The sequence below is a fragment of the Siphateles boraxobius genome, unplaced genomic scaffold (assembly GCF_051911475.1).
Source record: "Siphateles boraxobius isolate OS27281-9 unplaced genomic scaffold, OSU_SipBor_1 16, whole genome shotgun sequence".
Lineage (NCBI taxonomy): Eukaryota > Metazoa > Chordata > Actinopteri > Cypriniformes > Leuciscidae > Siphateles > Siphateles boraxobius.
This window is the reverse complement of record NW_027508766.1, coordinates 6,111,029-6,130,306: the sequence shown is the minus strand read 5'-3', so window position 1 is coordinate 6,130,306 and position 19,278 is coordinate 6,111,029. Positions and strand designations below refer to the sequence as shown.

The 19,278-nt window shown below is 37.0% G+C and overlaps 1 protein-coding gene across 1 annotated transcript in view; it reads left to right on the top strand.

Annotated features, from left to right (window-relative positions):
- The window catches only part of wdfy3 (WD repeat and FYVE domain containing 3), a 77,843-nt gene extending 60,378 nt beyond the window's left edge, over positions 1-17,465 (top strand). The window contains exons 43-65 of the mRNA XM_077231331.1: positions 1,333-1,501; positions 1,826-1,986; positions 2,272-2,420; positions 4,420-4,540; positions 4,650-4,735; positions 5,870-5,950; positions 6,044-6,098; positions 6,182-6,301; positions 6,482-6,599; positions 6,682-6,788; positions 7,494-7,647; positions 7,752-7,843; positions 8,033-8,245; positions 8,572-8,719; positions 11,077-11,231; positions 12,052-12,210; positions 12,386-12,565; positions 13,202-13,384; positions 13,484-13,574; positions 13,747-14,112; positions 14,415-14,526; positions 14,691-14,888; positions 15,110-17,465. Coding sequence (XP_077087446.1) covers positions 1,333-1,501; positions 1,826-1,986; positions 2,272-2,420; positions 4,420-4,540; positions 4,650-4,735; positions 5,870-5,950; positions 6,044-6,098; positions 6,182-6,301; positions 6,482-6,599; positions 6,682-6,788; positions 7,494-7,647; positions 7,752-7,843; positions 8,033-8,245; positions 8,572-8,719; positions 11,077-11,231; positions 12,052-12,210; positions 12,386-12,565; positions 13,202-13,384; positions 13,484-13,574; positions 13,747-14,112; positions 14,415-14,526; positions 14,691-14,888; positions 15,110-15,230 — 3,339 coding nt within the window. The 3' untranslated portion in view covers positions 15,231-17,465. The remainder of the gene's footprint in view (positions 1-1,332; positions 1,502-1,825; positions 1,987-2,271; positions 2,421-4,419; positions 4,541-4,649; positions 4,736-5,869; positions 5,951-6,043; positions 6,099-6,181; positions 6,302-6,481; positions 6,600-6,681; positions 6,789-7,493; positions 7,648-7,751; positions 7,844-8,032; positions 8,246-8,571; positions 8,720-11,076; positions 11,232-12,051; positions 12,211-12,385; positions 12,566-13,201; positions 13,385-13,483; positions 13,575-13,746; positions 14,113-14,414; positions 14,527-14,690; positions 14,889-15,109) is intronic.
- Positions 17,466-19,278: the final 1,813 nt, after the last annotated feature.

Below are 19,278 nucleotides of genomic sequence, written 5' to 3'. Positions count from 1 at the left end.
GCAATTAGGTTTAATCTTATTTTACCCCATTAACTGAAACAAGTCTGTTGAATGTGTCTATAGTTCCAGTGAAAGTCAGCATGTGTGTAGCACTAATGGCTGATAATATGCTCTGAATGGATCATTTGTGAACTCTCCAACTTGAATTAGCATCATTAGCCATATGATGGTAATGTATGCACATATGGACCCTGAAATGCTTTCATATGCTCCTCTTGCCTTAACCCATTTTCCCTTTTTAGAATCACTCTCAGGTGCCATTACTGGCCGCTGTGGTTAACTTAACAGTCCAGGTACAAACTGAAGTGTGCCTAAACTACAGTCTTGCTGTATGCTCTCAAACAACTGCATTGAATGCTGCTGAATGCTTAACTGTAAAATAAAATGTCCCCCCAGACCTGGCTCATGACAGGGAGGTGTATGTGGATTTATGCCTCTGCAGAGCTTTTAAAATGCTGGTTGGAGATGTTTTCTCTACTTTCATTCCTGTTGAATATATTTCATATACAGTACAAAGAAACCTCTAGGAAAATAGATTTAGGACAGCTCCTTCCCTTGTTTGCTAATCCTTTTTTAATCCATATTATAGTGTGTGTTATGAAGTTGAACAATATTCAAACAAGAATGTTGCATAGTACTGTTACTATTTACTAATAATTGGTATTCATGTTGAATTATGTAATTACTGGCACCAAACAGAACTGCAGAAATAAAGACTGTTTCACATACTTACTCACATACCCAACTTCCATTGTTCAGCAAACAGATACTGTCCCTGCCCTAAACTCTCTCCATTGGTTGAGCCAATGTTGTTACGTGTGGCCCATCTGGACCGCTCAAAACAAATTATAGTTCTGTTTGGTGCTGCTAGTTGTGCAGAAATTACATACTTCACCTTTAATTATGGTTTCCTTGAATTGTATTTAGATGGAGGTTGATAAACAGCATGTCCATTGATTGTTTTTCTCCTTAAAATCAATATTTTAAATTTGCATACAGATGCTTGACTGAATTTGAATCTTGAAAACTTGCTGATCTAAACATGTTTAAATGCTTGAATTATCCTTTGTGGGTGAATATATAAATGGTGTCTAAATATGAATTACACAATAAATGTGGATTGTCAGTGTGGGATTTTCTTAAGGAGTGATGCTCATGTGGCTGTGTCAAGCCCAAAGTGTGTTTGCATGCCTCTGACTGGATTCCTCTGGCTGTCACTGACTTGCAAAAGCGTACTTTTCATTTTAAAGGTTTTCCATCAAGGTTGATATAAACCCAAAAGAAGTGAATTAATTATATTAAAGAGTTCTTGTTAAATTTCAATCCTCCCAGAAACCAGTGCGCTACCGCCGAGCGATCAGCTATGACAGTAAGGAGTATTACATGCGGCTGCTGTCAGGGAACCCGGGGATGTACCAGCACTCCATAGAGCAGAACACAGAGGGAGAGACCACACAGCAGGAGCCTGAGCATGGAGAGGACACCATCGCAAGGGTCAAAGGTCAATATGTGTTACTGTGAAACTACTACAGAAATTAAATGCTCACTGGTATACATTATACATTGAATTTTACAGTTATTGATTATACATTTTGCTTGTCGATGTATGTAGCATATAGAAAAGATGTACCGTTTTCAATACAGTGAACTCTTCTCCTTTTTCAAAAGACTTGACATACTGTACAACTACTACTAACTTGTTAGTAAAAGGTAATTCTGCCGACTCTTGAAATTGAATGGGAGAAACTGTCTGTCGAATGATATGATTGTCTATCTATTAAAACTGTGTTGTATGAATTGACTGAGTGTGCTGGTTATGTTTTAGGTTTGGTGAAGGCCCCTTTGAAACGGTCCCGCTCCACAGCAGATGGGGGTGATGAGGACAGTCAAGACCAGCTGCAGGAGTTGCTGGAGTCAGGAGCTATGGACGAGGAACAGAAAACCGACAACACCACGCTGCTCCGCCTGCTGGAGGAGGGAGAGAAGGTCTGCAGCGCTACACGGCTACACCTCTTCCTCCACAACATCCTAGTCACACTGCTTAACAACTGCGATTTGTTTTACTGGCAGTCTCTGTTGCTTAGAAAATTTGGGTCTTTGGTTAAAGCTTTATTTTGATCATTACAATTGCAGTAGCTGTCAGATTATCCCCCATTGGTATAAGGGATGTAATAATTAAAACTAGTCAGTTTGTTATTTTACTTCATGGGTAATTTGGATTGATTGATATGAATGATACTGAGAATGTCTTTCCTATGTTTGTTCTGATAGATCCAGCACATGTACCGCTGTGCTCGGGTTCAGGGTCTGGACACCAGTGAAGGACTGCTCTTATTTGGGAAAGAGCATTTTTATGTGATCGACGGCTTCACTATGACTGTCACCAGAGAGATTCGAGACATTGAGACACTCCCTGCTAAGTAAGAGTTTTTATATTTGGTTTTCTGCTCTTAGCTAATTACAAAAACTCACTTGTAGCTGATAATCTGGTCAAATTCAATATTTTTTCCTACTGGCCCAAAATGCAGATTTTCTGTTTATTACTTATATACACAGGTATACATCATATATATATATATATATATATATATATATATATATATATATATATATATGTATTAGTGATCGACCGATATTGATTTTTTATAACCGATACCGATACAGATTATTTGCATGTGTATGTGCCCGATAACCGATATGCAGAACCGATATTTATTTACTGTTATACTTCTGTTTTTGGCACAATTATTACAACACAAATGAACTGAACAAACCATTTTATTTATAACAATCACTCCCTCCTTGCATACAAAAAAAAAAACCTTTATATTTATACACAAATTAATAGAGGTGTCTGAGTCCAAAAAATAAAGTGCACTGTTACTAAGTGTCTTTGTTTAAAAATAAAAGCTTTGATGTGGTAAAAAATAAAGCACAAAAATTATTCTAACATATTGGGGGGAGGAGGATATGTTTATTTGTTTTCATAAATGGTAAACTAATCAAATTACAATAAAAACATTTATATTATTACATTATATAATTTATATCTAAATTATACATATCATTTATAAGCATCAGCAGCAACAATGTTAACAATAAGCAAAATAAATGTTATAAGCAAAATGTTTTCATATGGAAAAAATAATTGACAGGGGAGTCATATAACCTTTGCAGAAATGTAATTCATTTTAAACAGTTTTAGAAGGTTTATGTGCCGTTTAATAGGTTTAAACTAAGAGTGAGGAATAATTCACTGGGTAATATTAATTCACTGCATAATATTAGCTGGAATAGCCTATAACATCAGGAAAGTAACAAACAAAACAGCATATACATCATTGCATTTTCCAACTAGTATGTTATTAATTATTATTAATATTTTTGTCGGTCTAGACTCTAGATCATGAAATGCTTTATGACAAAGTGCTGTTTATCTATGCATTTACACATAACTATAACATTAGGCTATACGTTACTCAACCGCGATCGCGCGTGCAGATAATAAATAATTAATTTCCACAAAGCGGTATATTTAGATGTGCATTAGCGAAATAATTGCTATGTAGTAAATGATAATATAATCTAGGGTGTTTAAACAAGATAATCTTGTCAAAAGTTTCATTCAGTGGCCGTGCTTGAGCATTCCTGATCATCAACCCCGTGAGTGCTCAGCAATATGAACAAACTTTTTTTTCGAGACTAATGGTGAGCAAATACAACAGATAGAGAATTAAATTCAGCGCTTTTATTTTCAACATGCACTCATTCATGTCTGTTTTATTTAATTCATGTAAAGTTACGTCTTTATTGGGGAAGGACATGACGGATTACGCTACGTGGCTCAATGAGTTCGTCTCAATTTTTTAGAACCAAGCTGCATAAATAAACTATATCAGGCATTTATGTCTCAAATCTCATTTCTGCATGTCTGTTATGTTAAATAAAGTTGAATAATTAAAGCAAAGCAAGTAGAACATATACTTTACCTGTGCACAGAGTTGTTATTGACTGATCTCCTCAGACGCGGGCTGCAATGGCGGAATTCTCAAAACGGCCACAAGATGGCGCCGTTTATCGGAAAATCCGATATTACAAAACCGATTCCCGATTATGGGAAAATGCTTAAATATCGGGAAAAATATCGGTAAACCGATACATCGGTCGATCACTAATATGTATGTATATTAACATTATTGGAAAAAACAGCCTTTTTTATTTGTTTTTTTTTCTTGCTTCTCAGATATTAACTACCTTACGATTCATTCTGTCATTCAATTCTTTTATCATGTTTTGATTAATTTTATGTAATTATTTATTAACATTAGTCATTCTGTGGCCCCTTTGGAGCTTTGCTGAGGCACCCTTGTTGAGAACCACTACTTTAGTGTTTGCACTTTGTTTTTGTGACATTTGCAGTATGCATGAGCCTATCATCCCCCGAGGGGCCCGGCAGAGCAAGAGTCAGTTGAAGCGAAGCTGCAGCATCTTTGCTTACGAAGACATCCGAGAGGTGCACAAACGTCGCTACCTGCTTCAGGTATGCAAATGGACTATTTGGTTTAATTCGTTCCTTGAACCCAGATAACATTAGGCAGCTTTCATGTTAAGGCTGATAATGAAGTTACATTATGCTGTCTTCCTCACAGCCCATGGCAGTAGAAGTGTTTTCCGGGGATGGAAGAAATTACTTGTTGGCTTTTCAAAAAGGAGTCCGGAACAAAGTGTATCAGAGGTATTGAAAACACTCATGCCTCTTAAGGCAGCATCCCACTTGCCACATTTGAGATGTGGATGTCACAGGTTTTGATCATATTAGATAAAATCTTATCTTGTCCTGTCAGATGTTGTCACACTCGGCTATTAAGAATAGAAAGGGGGTGACAAACTAAATGTCTTCCACAGACATTTCTCACAGATTCCGTCACACACTCCAGCTCCCCATTTCGGCAGCAATTCATTGTGAAGATTGACTTTATTAGAACAGGTGTACTGCACATTCATAAAGAACTGTAATAGACTACATTAAGATGCTATTCATGAAGTGATTTTACCCAGTAAATGTTTGTCATTTTGTCTTTTCGAGACTTGATTTAGAAAATGACAGAAATGCATACTACCTTTCCAAACTTTGGGTTGATAATATATTTGACTTTTTTTTTAAAACACATCTCATATGCTCACAGAGGCATCATTTATTTGATCACAAATACAATACAATAATATACAATAAAAAAAGTAATTTGTGAAATATTTGTACAATTTAAAATAACTGTTTTCTATTTTAATTGATTTTAAAATATAATTTATCCCTTTGATGGCAAAGCTGAATTTTCAGCATCATTACTTCAGTCTTCAGTGTCACATGATACTTCAAAAATTATAAGTTGAAAACAGTTGTGCTGCTTAATGTTTTTATGGAAACTGTTACACATTTTTTATTAGATATTTTTTTCTATTGATAAATATACAGTTCAAATGAGCAGCGTTTATTTGAAAACGAAATCTTTCATAACATTGTAAATGTCTTCATAAATGTCTGTCAATATTTTTCAATTAAATATATCCTTAAGGAATAAAAGTATTGCTTTCTTTTAAAAAAAGCTTTGAAACGGGAGTGTATTTCAGTGTGAAATTCTATAAACTAACTGTTCTGCCTTCATTATCTTATTTTATTAGTCATTTAAGTATAGGAGAACCTCAGAAAAAAGCTTGGCTGCACTGTCACCACTGATTTCAATCAGAAATTGCGCTTTGTGGCTTTGAGTTTTCTAAAGCGTTCAATTTAAAATCAGCTAGTGGAACGCAGGCATTAGCATAACATATTTCCAAACTGTCAAGGCGGTTAAAGCCAAATCTTTTTTTCTAGGTTCCTGGCAGTTGTTCCCTCACTGGCCGACAGCTCAGAATCTGTCTCTGGGCAACGTCCCAACACTAGTGTGGAACAAGGGTAAGTTACCATCTATTATAAGATTATGAAGTATATTTAGAGTTTATGGACCAAATAATAATTTATATATGTGTGTGTTTGTGTTGTTAATAGGTCTGGTCTTCTTAGTACGCTGGTCGGAGAGAAGTCAGTGACCCAAAGATGGGAGGTGCGGGATCTTCACATTAAAATGTTTTGTCTGTTTTTTTTGTTTTTGTAGTGTTGCTCATAAAAGACTCTTTTTATTTGCAGAGAGGAGAAATTAGTAATTTCCAATATCTAATGCATCTCAACACATTGGCTGGCAGGTCATACAATGACCTGATGCAATATCCAGTCTTTCCATGGATCCTGGCAGACTTTGATTCTGAGGTACAAACATGTCCTTGATCATTCCTTGTAATAAGTACTACAGCAAAAAATGTAGGGAGCCACACAGTTAGGAGTACATTTACATATTGTTGGAGCATAAGTACCAGTTTTGTGTTTTTTCTTCTGCAGTCTGAGCTTAATTCTTCCTTAGCTAGTTAAAGATGTTGAATTATTTCACAGGAACTGGACCTCAACAATCCAAAGACATTCCGAAACTTATCCAAACCAATGGGAGCACAGACAGATGACAGACTGATCCAGTACAAGAAAAGATTCAAAGACTGGGAGGATCCTAATGGTGAGTCAAAGACCCCTGCTAATGATCTGTGAGTTGTGTTGATTATGCAAACTTTTTTAAACATGTTTTTGTTTCTTCACAGGTGAGACTCCGGCGTATCATTACGGCACCCATTATTCCTCTGCAATGATCGTGGCCTCATATCTGGTCAGAATGGAGCCGTTCACACAGATCTTCCTCAGGCTTCAGGTTCGTCATTGTTTTCTTCTCTTTACTTTGTGTTTGAGTTATTCTTTTTGGGAGTTTTTTTCACCAACTGTGGGGAAAAGATGGAAAAAAAATGTAACCTACTAAAGAAACCTTTTTTTATGAGGCTAGTTTGGGGACAGGACTTGAACAGGACAGTCTTGTCATTATTCTTTCATTCTTCTACACCCATTGTTATGCAGGTGGAAATAGATTTTGTAATAAATTATTCTAAATAAAGCCTCCACATAGCCTAGACAGTCTCCTCAATAAACATAGCATCCGCTGCACTCACAAATATTTACAGTGTTTTTTCCCATCCAAAGTTTATAAGCATTAATAAAGATATTCTTTTGTTTCTGACAGGATGTTGTTATACATATTAGCATCCACACTATAATGACAACAATATTAGCATCTGCACCAATGGATGAAAACATTCTATTTAATATAAGTTATTTCGCCTGCTCCTTCAATTGCTAAATCGCTTTAAAGTCAAGTGGATTCTGAATGGCTGTCAATCTTTTTATTGTTTGTCAGCTGGAAACAATCTTTCTGATAGTGATTCCAATGATATTGTTCCTCTGTGTCGTTATTGTTTTAGTTGTGATGTGGACTTCCCTATAAACAGGCTTTTTAGACTTGATACAGATTGAACATGAGAAGTTAAAGCTTTTGGTTACATGTTAGTTTCATTTGTGTTTTTAGGGAGGGCATTTTGATCTGGCCGACCGAATGTTTCACAGTATACGAGAGGGTTGGCTCTCTGCTTCTAAACACAACATGGCTGATGTGAAGGAACTCATCCCTGAGTTCTTCTACCTTCCTGAGTTTCTGCTCAACTCCAACAACTTCGACCTTGGTGAGGACAAGCTGGACAACTAGGCTCATCTCTACCCTAAATACAGTCTCTCTCTTTTATTTTTCTACAAGTATGTTATTTAATTTGGTTAATCTTTCCTAAAGGGAGTAAACAGAATGGCATTAGGCTTGGAGACGTTCTTCTGCCTCCGTGGGCAAAAGGAGACCCGAGAGAGTTCATTAGGGTTCACCGAGAGGTAATGCATTGTCCCGGATAGAGCCTGTGGTCAGAAAGCGGCTCTGTGTGTCATTGTTTCATCCGCTCCTAATACAGATGTTTTATACTGTTCTCCTAATCTCACTTTTAACCTAAATGTTAGAGAATAACTGAAGGCCATCTCCAGAAACAGGTTCGTAACCTTTAGGGTTTGTGTGTGTTTTTTCAGGCTTTGGAGTGCGACTATGTCAGCTCCCATCTGCATGAATGGATCGACTTGATCTTTGGTTACAAGCAGCAGGGTCCTCCAGCGGTGGAGGCAGTGAATGTCTTCCACCATCTCTTCTATGAGGGCCAGGTGGACATCTACAACATCAATGACCCACTTAAAGAAACCGCTACCATTGGATTCATCAACAACTTCGGCCAGATCCCAAAACAAGTTTGTGATTTAATTTTCGAAAATGTCATGAACGATATTGGTGGTTATTCTGCTAGGACACCTGTGCAAACTTGACTTCATACATCTGGTAAAAATCACAGTGACAGCAGTTGGTTAAAACTCATGGAAAGGAAAGTTTGTTCTGAAAAAAGCTCTATCCTCATTTGTTTGCCGATGCCATTTGGTTTGATATTGTTAAATGTAATTAAATTCATACATTATGTGTGACTTATATGTCCATATTCCTTTTGGTACCACTGTACAGTACATCTTGGTTTTTGATTTATTCGGCATCAAGTTTAACCTCTGTTTTTCTATTATTGTAGCTGTTTAAGAAGCCTCATCCTCCAAAGCGGGTGCGCAGCAAGTCAAACGGAGAGGTGCCTGGTGTGCCTGTTACAATCAACTCCACCTTAGACAAGATCTTCTTCCATCATCTGGACAACTTGCGCCCCTCACTCACTCCTGTCAAAGGTGATGCAGATTGGATAGAGGTGTACAGTAGGGATGTAACGATACACTCATGTCACGATTCGAAACAAATCGCGATACTGAACTCACGTTTTGATATTATTGCTTTGAATAATCTTACTACTAAAAATAAATGTGATATGGTTATTTAAATGATGTTTGCGCTTTCACTTTGAGGAGTGCTGTTCTGGCAGCACATATTTGCGCTTCAGATGATAAATGGAATCAATCATGGCTCTAATCGCTAGAAAGCATGTCAAAATGACTATTGCTAAACTGTAAATGATTAGTTCATCCAAAAATTTCAATTCTGCATTTACTCGGTTTCATGTTGTTTTCGCGCGTCTTGAATTTGAATGTCCGTGTTTACTACAGTAATGCGCATCGTTGTAAATCTATTCAGAATATAAAGCCATTGTGTCTCTTCAGAAGACTTGGATTTGGATTAGACTGCTCGATTGATTTTTTTTACCATGCCTTTATGACATTTTAAGTTTTAGAGGAATGGACTTTAAATGGAGGGACAGAAATCTCTCAGGTTTTATAAAAAATCTCTTCATTCGTTTGGAATTCTTATGAGTTTTAAACGACGTGAGGGTGAGTAAATGATGACAGAATTAAAAATGTTGAGGTGAATAATACCTTATAAATACAGTAAGCTGAGTCTTGGATAAAACTAACTCTATATTGGAAAATCTTATCGTTTACATCAACTATACTTATCGTCACATTTTTAAATAGCAGTATCTCGATATAACAATGTATCGTTACACCTCTAGTGTACAGTAGCATTACATCCTCTGTCATGAGCAATCAAAAGTCAGATCCAAACAGCCCACGGTTTGAATCGCATACCATTTTTTGTCGTTACTGCTAGTTTTACATTCTGTCATATACATTTTGTATATATGTGTATATATATATATGTGTGTGTGTGTGTATGTATATATATATGTGTGTGGAGCAATTTTGAGCGTGGCATGGTTGTTGGTGCCAGACGGGCCGGTCTGAGTATTTCACAATCTGCTCAGTTACTGGGATTTTCACGCACAACCATTTCTAGGGTTTACAAAGAATGGTGTGAAAAGGGAAAAACATCCAGTATGCGGCAGTCCTGTGGGCGAAAATGCCTTGTTGATGTTAGAGGTCAGAGGAGAATGGGCCGACTGATTCTAGCTGATAGAAGAGCAACTTTGACTGAAATAATAATAAGAATAACCAATATAACCAGTCAGAATTTCGCCTAAACAGAATGAGAACATGGATCCATCATGGCTTGTTACCACTGTGCAGGCTGGTGGTGGTGTTGTAATGGTGTGGGGGATGTTTTCTTGGCACACTTAAGGCCCCTTATTGCCAATTGGGCATCATTTAAATGCCACGGCCTACCTGAGCATTGTTTCCGACCATGTCCATCCCTTTATGGCCTCCATGTACCCATCCTCTGATGGCTACTTCCAGCAGGATAATGCACCATGTCACAAAGCTTGAATCATTTCAAATTGGTTTCTTGAACATGACAATGAGTTCACTGTACTAAAATGGCCCCCACAGTCACCAGATCTCAACCCAATACGCTTATTTCACGCAGCCATTATTTTGAAATCGAAAGCGAGGCTCCGGTGGGAAGAACCCTGGAAGTAAAGATAAACAACAATGCCTTGGACTACCAACCTGAAGCTGTTGCCGCGATTTACACTATTGGATGTTAATATCCAATATAGGATATGTATATATTTTGTATATATTTTGTTATAAATTAACATCACTGTATATAGTCTAAAGTATGAAAGAAATGTATATACATTGTTAGAATAACTAATTTCTACATTAAACACAACAATACGCCTTCACATTTGCGACTCTCCTATGATTAAAAGCGACACTTCCGGTTTTCTTCCCACCGGAGCCTCGCTTTCGATTTCAAAATAACGGCTGCGTGAAATAAGCGTGTAGAGCATCTTTGGGATGTGGTGGAACGGGAGCTTCGTGTCCTGGATGTGCATCCCACAAATCTCCATAAACTGCAAGATGCTATCCTATCAATATGGGCCAACATTTCTAAAGAATGCTTTTAGCACCTTGTTGAATCGATGCCACGTAGAATTAAGGCAGTTCTGAAGGCGAAAGGGGGTCAAACACAGTATTAGTATGGTGTTCCTAATAATCCTTTTAGGTGTGTGTGTGTGTGTGTGTGTGTGTGTGTATATATATATGTGTATATATATAATATTTATTTTATTTATTTGTTAAAACTTTTTTTTTTTTTTCAGAAACAGTTCTGGCCATACAGAGAACAATTCTGGCTATACAGTGATGAGCATTTCGATAAGAGTGTGTGTGTCATTTGTGTCGTACAGAGCTGAAAGAGCCAGTGGGTCAGATCGTGTGCACTGACAAGGGCATTCTGGCTGTTGAGCTGAACAAGGTGTTGGTTCCTCCTGCCTGGAATAAAACCTTCGCCTGGGGCTACGCGGACCTCAGCTGCCGCCTCTCCAACTATGAGTCTGACAAGGTCATTTACTACATACAAGTTCTTCTGTTTACTTGCAGTGCCTTCAGCAGCTGTTGTGAATGGCTGTCAGATCCTAAAATGCAGTTGGGGCAAGAGCTTTGGCAAAGCTTTGCATATTCATAAAATATGTCTTACAAAAATGTTAGTAACTACAGTTGAAAAGTTTGGGGTCTTATGCTCCCCAAGCCTTCATTTATTTGATCGAAAATATAGTAAAAACTGTAATATTGAAATATTCAGTGTCACATGATCCTTCAGATATTCTAATATGCTTATTTGGTGCTAAGAAACATTTGTCATAAATGATCAATGTTGAAAACAGTTGTGCTGCTTAATAGTTTTTGTAGAAACTTTATTCTTTTTTTAAGGATTCTATGATGCATAGGTAGTTTTAAAGAAACAAAATTTATTTGAAATAAAAAAAAATTGTAATATTATAAATGTTGAATTATAAAATGTTTCTTTGTCACTTTTGATCAATTTCTTACTGACCCCAGACTTGAATGGTAGAGTGCATATTTTCTGTACTTTGCTGAGTGGCAGCTTTTATAAACAGTTTCTTTGAGTTATAAGAAGCATTTTACATGTTCTGCAGTGTTTTCTTTCTATCTTTATCTTCTCAAATAATTTATACAATGTTGCTGTGGAAACAAAATCTTCTCAGTGTTGTTCAGATGATTTACATTTCACCAGCTGTGTAGTAGTGCCCACTAGTTGTAGTGTTTGGTTACACTTGTTTGTGGTGTTGGTTTATTCTATATAGTGTGTATAGTTTTCAGGCTTAGATGTCTAATGTTTGTGTGTTGCGTTCGTCTCATAGGCAGGGATAGTATATGAGTGTCTGTCTGAGTGGGGACAGATCTTGTGTTCTATCTGCCCCAATCCCAAACTGGTCATAACTGGGGGATTCAGCACAGCCATCTGTGTTTGGGAGACCTGGACCTCCAAAGAGAAAGCCAAGACCCTCACACTCAAACAGGTAACTGTTATTAGCACATGATAGCTTTTATTTTGTTTTTGATTGAACGCTGCTTGCTTGTTTGATTCATTTTACTCCAAATAATATATTTAAGTTTTCTTTTAGACTCATTTGCTAAACCTACTTATGTTTTGTATGTTGATTAATATATATATATATGTATGTATGTTTCCAGGCTCTTCTGGGCCACACAGATGCAGTTACATGTCTCACAGCATCATCAGCTTACCACATTGTCGTGAGTGGCTCTCGGGACCGTACATGCATCATTTGGGACCTGAATAAGCTGTCTTTCGTCACCCAGCTAAGGGGCCATCGGGCTCCAGTCTCTGCACTCTGCATCAACGAGCTTACTGTGAGCCCACAATAATGCTTTCTGAAAAGTCACAAATATTGTTTAAACTACATTTAAAATCCTTTTAGTTTAAACATTTAATAAGCACACACAGAAAACTATGGAAAAAAAATATATTTTTGTGTTTTTTTGGGACAATAAAATAATTTATTGCTAAATTATATTTTTAATAATAAATAATCATAATAAAACAATTCATTTAAAATATAAAAATGTATTATCAGTATTGCTATTGTTATTATTATTGGCTGATACAGCATTAAAAATTATTACCAACTTATTATTTTTTGGTATGAAGTTAATTTGATGTAGTCATCAAACTCTTAGAAGCTGTAATGCATTCAAAATGTGCTTCCCTTTGAAAAATTCCTGAAAATTAATTCATTTGTGAGATTAACTAATATATATATATTAATATACGTATGAACTAGAAAAGTATGGAAAAAATATTTGCATTTTTATAGTTTATTGCCTGTATATGAATTAATTTCTAATTAATAACTGAAACGCTGTTTACGTTATTTTAAAAAAAAGAGAGAGATTCTTGATTTAGTTTCTTGCTTTTTATGATGCCTCGTAATAAAAACGATGCCTCAGAACTAACTGAAGTATTTGGTTATGACTCTGTGGGTGTAGGGTGATATAGTGTCCTGTGCTGGCACCTACATCCATGTGTGGAGCATTAATGGAAGCCCCATCGCCAGCACCAACACCTTCACCGGCCGCAGCCAACAAATCCTCTGCTGCTGCGTATCAGAGATGAACGAGTGGGACACACAGAATGTTATCGTTACAGGACACTCAGATGGTGTTGTCAGGGTAACGGCCTTCACCTGAATTTACCTTCTTTCTTTCCATTCTGTCTGTTTAAAAGTGTTCAACAGATAACAGTTCCTGACAAGTGACTTTATGTTGTAGTTCTGGAGAACTGAGTTTCTGCAAGTCCCAGAAACCCCTGCTCCAGACCCTGTAGAGCCCCCCGAGGTGCCAGACTGCTGTGGAGAGATTGGTAAAACATCCCCCCAGTGACATCTTTTAATTGTCATTTGTGCTGTTATATTACAAAGTATTAGATCAAATAAATAATAAATAAAATTGATTAACTTTGCTATAAACAGTTTTAGCCTGCCTAATGCATTATAGGAATTTCTTTGGAATTTTATTAAATCTTGTTCTTCCAGAGGGTCGTGACGCTCCAGAAGATGACACCAGTGAGTCTGAGGGAGAGGAAGCCAGCCTCAGTCAGGACCCCAAGACTCGAATTTCAAACAGCCAGCCCAGCAGTACTGTCCACAGACCCAAGCCTCGCAACGGAGCCTCCTGGTCGGTGGACAGTGGCTCTGACGACTCCCGCCGCTGGTCGGACACGCTCAGCATTGACGAGAAAGACGGCTTTGTTTTTGTAAACTACTCAGAGGGCCAGATTAGACCAGGAATTCTCTCGCATCCACATTCCCAACCGCACTCAGCACCCTCACATGGGCCCGTGCCACAGCCTCTTCAGCCCAGTAATATGGAGGCTCGGTCCTACAACAAACTCAAACCAGGTGCAGTAGATTAAAACCAGCCGTTTCATGTGATGACTTGGTAAAAAATGGTAAAAAAATAATATAATTATATAAAAAATTCTAATTAAAATACCTTAATCCTTAAATGAATTGGATCTTAATTTAGGTAATCAAAATGCATTTAAATTAACAGATTTCAGAAGTGTGGCTATTTACTCAGTTAAGCATTAGCATCGTCATATAAGTGCTGTTCTCTTGTTCTGGAGAATTTTTATGATAGTGGGTTTTTTTAATGTGACCAAATGGCATGTGCTTTACTGTTCACTTTGTCTCCTGAACAGGCTACAGATGGGAGAGACAGCTGGAGTTCCGGAGCAAACTCACCATGCACACAGCGTTTGACCGCAAGGACAACGCTCATCCTGCGGAAATCACCTCGCTTGCCATTTCAAAGTAGGTGCTCGGTGTTTGTGCTGGAATGTGGATAAAAGAAAAACTGGTTTCTACTGTTTCTGATGTGATTTAACATTGGCATGCCAGTGTTTGCTCAGTGGGCATCAAATGAATTGTTTCTTAACAAGATAACGGTTTATAACAAGCTGTTCTTGTGTACTCAGAGACCACAGTAAGATTCTGGTAGGCGACGGCCGTGGCCGTGTGTTCAGCTGGTCTGTCAGTGATCAACCAGGACGCTCCACTGCAGATCACTGGGTGAAGGACGAACAGGTGGACAGCTGCTCCGGATGCACAGTGCGTTTCTCCCTCACTGAAAGACGCCACCACTGCAGAAACTGTGGCCAGGTCTTCTGCCAGAAGTAAGAAATTATTTGCCATAATATTTATAATATATGGACTAAATATATTTGAAGTTTTTTTTATTATTATTATATATAAACATTTATTTAAAAAAAAAAAATTTTTTTTTTTTTGCTAAATCTTTAAAGTGTCTTGATAATTAGAATGACTATAATTTCAGTGACTAAATCATTTTCAGCTGATTTTCAGTGTTTCACAATTTGTTGCTCGTCCCCTTTAGGTGCAGTCGCTTTCAGTCAGAGATCAAGCGGCTGAAAATCTCCTCTCCAGTGCGTGTGTGTCAGAACTGTTACTACAACCTGCAGCATGAGCGGGGCTCTGAAGAAAGCCCGAGAAACTAGATCACCCTCACCCCGCGTCAAATGCCCAAAAAACCCACAACACCGCTCCCCGTGCAAAATCCCATTGGTAAATCACTGACGTAGACCAAAATGGGATCACTAATTCTCATAATTTCATATATTGCAGAAGTGTCAACATTAAAGAGAGACGATTGTTAGTTTACTTTTCCATTCATGAATTTTCTTTTGCTATTTGCTCCGTCATCTCATTGGCATCATCCACAAAGTCAGCAATGTTTAGATTTTAGAAAAAGCAATGCGTATAAAACGCTTCCTGATGAAACGAGAAGACATTTGTTTATATTGTAAATACTTATAATGGCATTTTTAACTTGAAACAGTGAAACAAAAGTCATTATTAAGAGATAAAAGAAGAAATGAAAACAACACATTGCTTGTAATATAGTATTACAGTATGTTAAAAATCACTCTTGGCTTTAAAAGAACAAAAATGTGAGTGTGTGTGTGTAGTCAATGTCACAAGTCACAGCATCCCAGCGGGAATAATATTGGGGACTATGAATGTTGATAAATTTTTGTGGGTTGACATTACTAGCTTGTCTAGTTATGCAAATGCTCAATTATTTTGTTTGTTTTATATTTTCTGTTGAAGTGTTGCCCACAGTATCAGCCAGTTGCCATAGACAGAGTTTTTCGGTTTAAATTTTGTTGCCAAACTGCCTTGATTTGTAATTACTATTATATATTTAGGTCAGTAGGTCAGTGAAACTATGTAAATGTTGAATTTAGAATAGATCAAAGACTGATGATTTTGACCACTGTAAATCATTTTTAATGACAGGATTCATTCAACCTTTAAATGATTCCACTAACTTTTTATATACGTTTTAAAGACAGAAAGTCAGTTGATAGACTATAATATGAAACATATTTCTGAAATGTCGAGAGTTAATACTCATTTCCTATTGGATGTTCTACTGTGGGACTTTTCTGACAGTCCTTAATGCAATTATTTATCTGTTATTCCTAACTAATATGAATTAGATGACTTAAATGTTTATTTTACTGTAGCTTTGTTTTTGTTTTTTTACTTTTTCACTATTCTTATTCTTAATCTCAATTTTAACCGTTTGTGATGTTGCACCAGTTTAAACGTCTGTAGATTATGAAAGCAATGGTTACTGATGATTTCACTCCACATACATTTGATGAAAGACTGTAGCTTGAAAGTTATTATGTGTAAAGAAAAAGGGATTGAACATTTTTTGATGGACTGGAAGCCTACTTTCTCTGTACTTTAGGCTTTTCTTTTTTTGTTTGTAGGTTGTTGTTGTTTTTTTTTGTTTTTTTGCTTTTCTTTTGATACTGTGGGCAATACCTATCAAAAGTGCTGCTTTGATTAATAGAGAGAATATCTTTCTCTTTCTTCCTTTAAACTGTCCGACACTTACAACTTTAAAAGATGAATAATTTGTTACAGTTGCAGTTTTATGTATGATTACCGTAAAACCTAATATGCACTCATTATAGTTGAATTATTCTGTATTAATGTACTGTAATTCAGTGTGCAATCATAACATCATAAAGCTGTTGGGATTTTGCTGTCGACAAGCAGCTCAAAGATCAAACGGCTTTATCAATCTGAAATTATTTTTGCACTTTGACATGTAGACGTGCATTTTTATGTTGTGGGCTATTATTTTGAAAGAGTGCATTTCTTTACAGTGAGATGAACTGTACAAAGTATTTATGCAATTATAAGGTTTTCTTTTTTATGAATTTTTGTTTTGTTTGTAATTTTTCAGCAAGTTTGGTTACTTGTTGCATGTCTAACACAGCTGACTTTCTGTGTCAGTGTATTCTACATGTTTTGGCATTGTTTTTTTTTTTTGGCTCATTTTTATGGCATTATCTAACGAGTCAATCCTGAAGATTTTGTGTACAGTTTTAGGCGGATAGACAGAGAACATGTCCCATGACTTTGGAATGACTTTTATATACTAGTATGTATGGATGTTGAGGACTGATCTCAGAACTGATGAAATACACACAGATTGTCCCTGTTTGGTGGTCTTGTGATAGACTGCATTACTACAGTATCTAGTGTGCAAAACTGTGGTAGCTGAATGTTCATTGTATATTTGTGTTGAAAAACAATTATATGAAACCCCTGCCCCCCATAAAAAAACCCTTATACCTGTTATTATGACGCAATACATATGGTACTCATACTTTTTAATTTAATTTCAATTAAATACTTGCTGTTTATCACCACCCATGTCCTTAAATGAGTTTTTTTCCATATTAACTTCCAGTATAAAAAATATAGTACAAATGTGATTTCAAACTTTTTAAACTGTACAAATTTGATAAAAGTGGTTTAATTGAGACAGCATTCATTGTGCCTGAAAAACTCATGTTTGCCTTCGCTAATAGCTTCAACAAAGCCCGGTATAAAGTCTCTAGTGAAAACACTGAGGTGTTTGATCACTGGTTTCTGAGAAAAGAACACCGCTGAAAGCTCATTTGTCTGATAAAACTATCCATTCTATGGAACATGAATGTTTAAATTCAGGTGTCCAGCAAACCACTGCACTGAGAAAGCAAGGAAGTGAGAGACAGTGTTGTAATCTCAGTGATGTGCCAATACCACTCATCTGTTTGTTTGCTATGGCACTTTATAATATCCTTTATTGCTACAGAGATAAAAATACAAAGTAATTAATGTATACATGTTCCAAAATATAAAACAAGATCATGTCATTTCTATTTCAACACAAATTAATGAAAGAAATCTGCATTGATCTGTATAGACAAATATACATCTCTTTTCTAGATCAGTTGTGTACTGTTATGATTCACTGCTCTGAGACTTTATGAGAGATCCAAGTGCAGCATTTATTTAGGAAAATCTATAATAGTAGTCAAAAACTGGCAAATGGTCAAACACGCAACAATCCAAACTAGACGAGAAACAGGCAGAGAACATGAAACACGAAATTCAGTTCTAACACTAACAAGGGAACGCATTGAAAGCAAACGAGAACACAGCTTATATTGGCAAAAACAAACAAGCTAACGATCCACAGGTGGGACAAATCAAATCCTAATGAGTCCTGGCAATGGTTTATGGGTAATGTAGTTCATAACAGGAGCGCAAAGGAGTCGAGAGGAGTGTGGAGATGGTGGAGATCTGGGGCCTGTTTCAGAAAGGAGGTTAAAGGGGTGATGAACTGAGAAATCAAATTGTCCTTGAGCTTTTGACATCTAAGAGGTCACCATATTATAAGAATATCCTGTAAGTTTCAGAACTGAAAACGTCCTTGTTAGTCCAATAAATGCTTTTATTGACACCAGGCTCAACAAACGACTCGTTTTTCAAACTGGGGAACTATGACGTCAAAGAGGATAAAACACCACCCCCGCAGAAGAAGATCAACGCCTACTTCAACACGGCCGGTTTAGCCCCGCCCACCGATTCGCGCATTACAGGCATAGCTAAATAACATAGGCCTACCTCGTGATGACAAACCGGATCGAGCTACCGAGCAGTAAACATGCCGTTTACTAAATATTGTGCAATGCCTGGTTGTGGAAGAAGACAGTCGCTGACGCTGCATAAGCTTCCTCTGGATTCCAATAGGAATGCATGGTTAAAATTTATTTTTAATGAGGTTCCAGCTGATGTGGGTAAAACATTGTCCGTTGGTTCGATTCATTTCGCCGAGGACTATTTTGTAAACAAGACACAGGTCGAGACAGGATTTGCAGACCGATTAAGATTGAAAAACGGTGCTGTGCCTTCTATATTGGATCCGACAGGAATGGTGCAACACACTTATGTGAGTAAAATTTCTATAAAAACATTAAAGATAGCCTACATTAGAAGTAGCATAAACAATTAACAATAACTTACCACGCTGTCACAGGCTGAAGTATCCGTTGTATTTGAGGTGTTGTTGGTTCATTGTCCTGCGATTCGGGATCGGACTCTGGGTCGAACATGTATGGGCGAATCATTCCGGTTGCCATTTTACAACATTGGAAGTTTTCAAAACAATTTCCCCCACGTGCACTGACGAGTGAG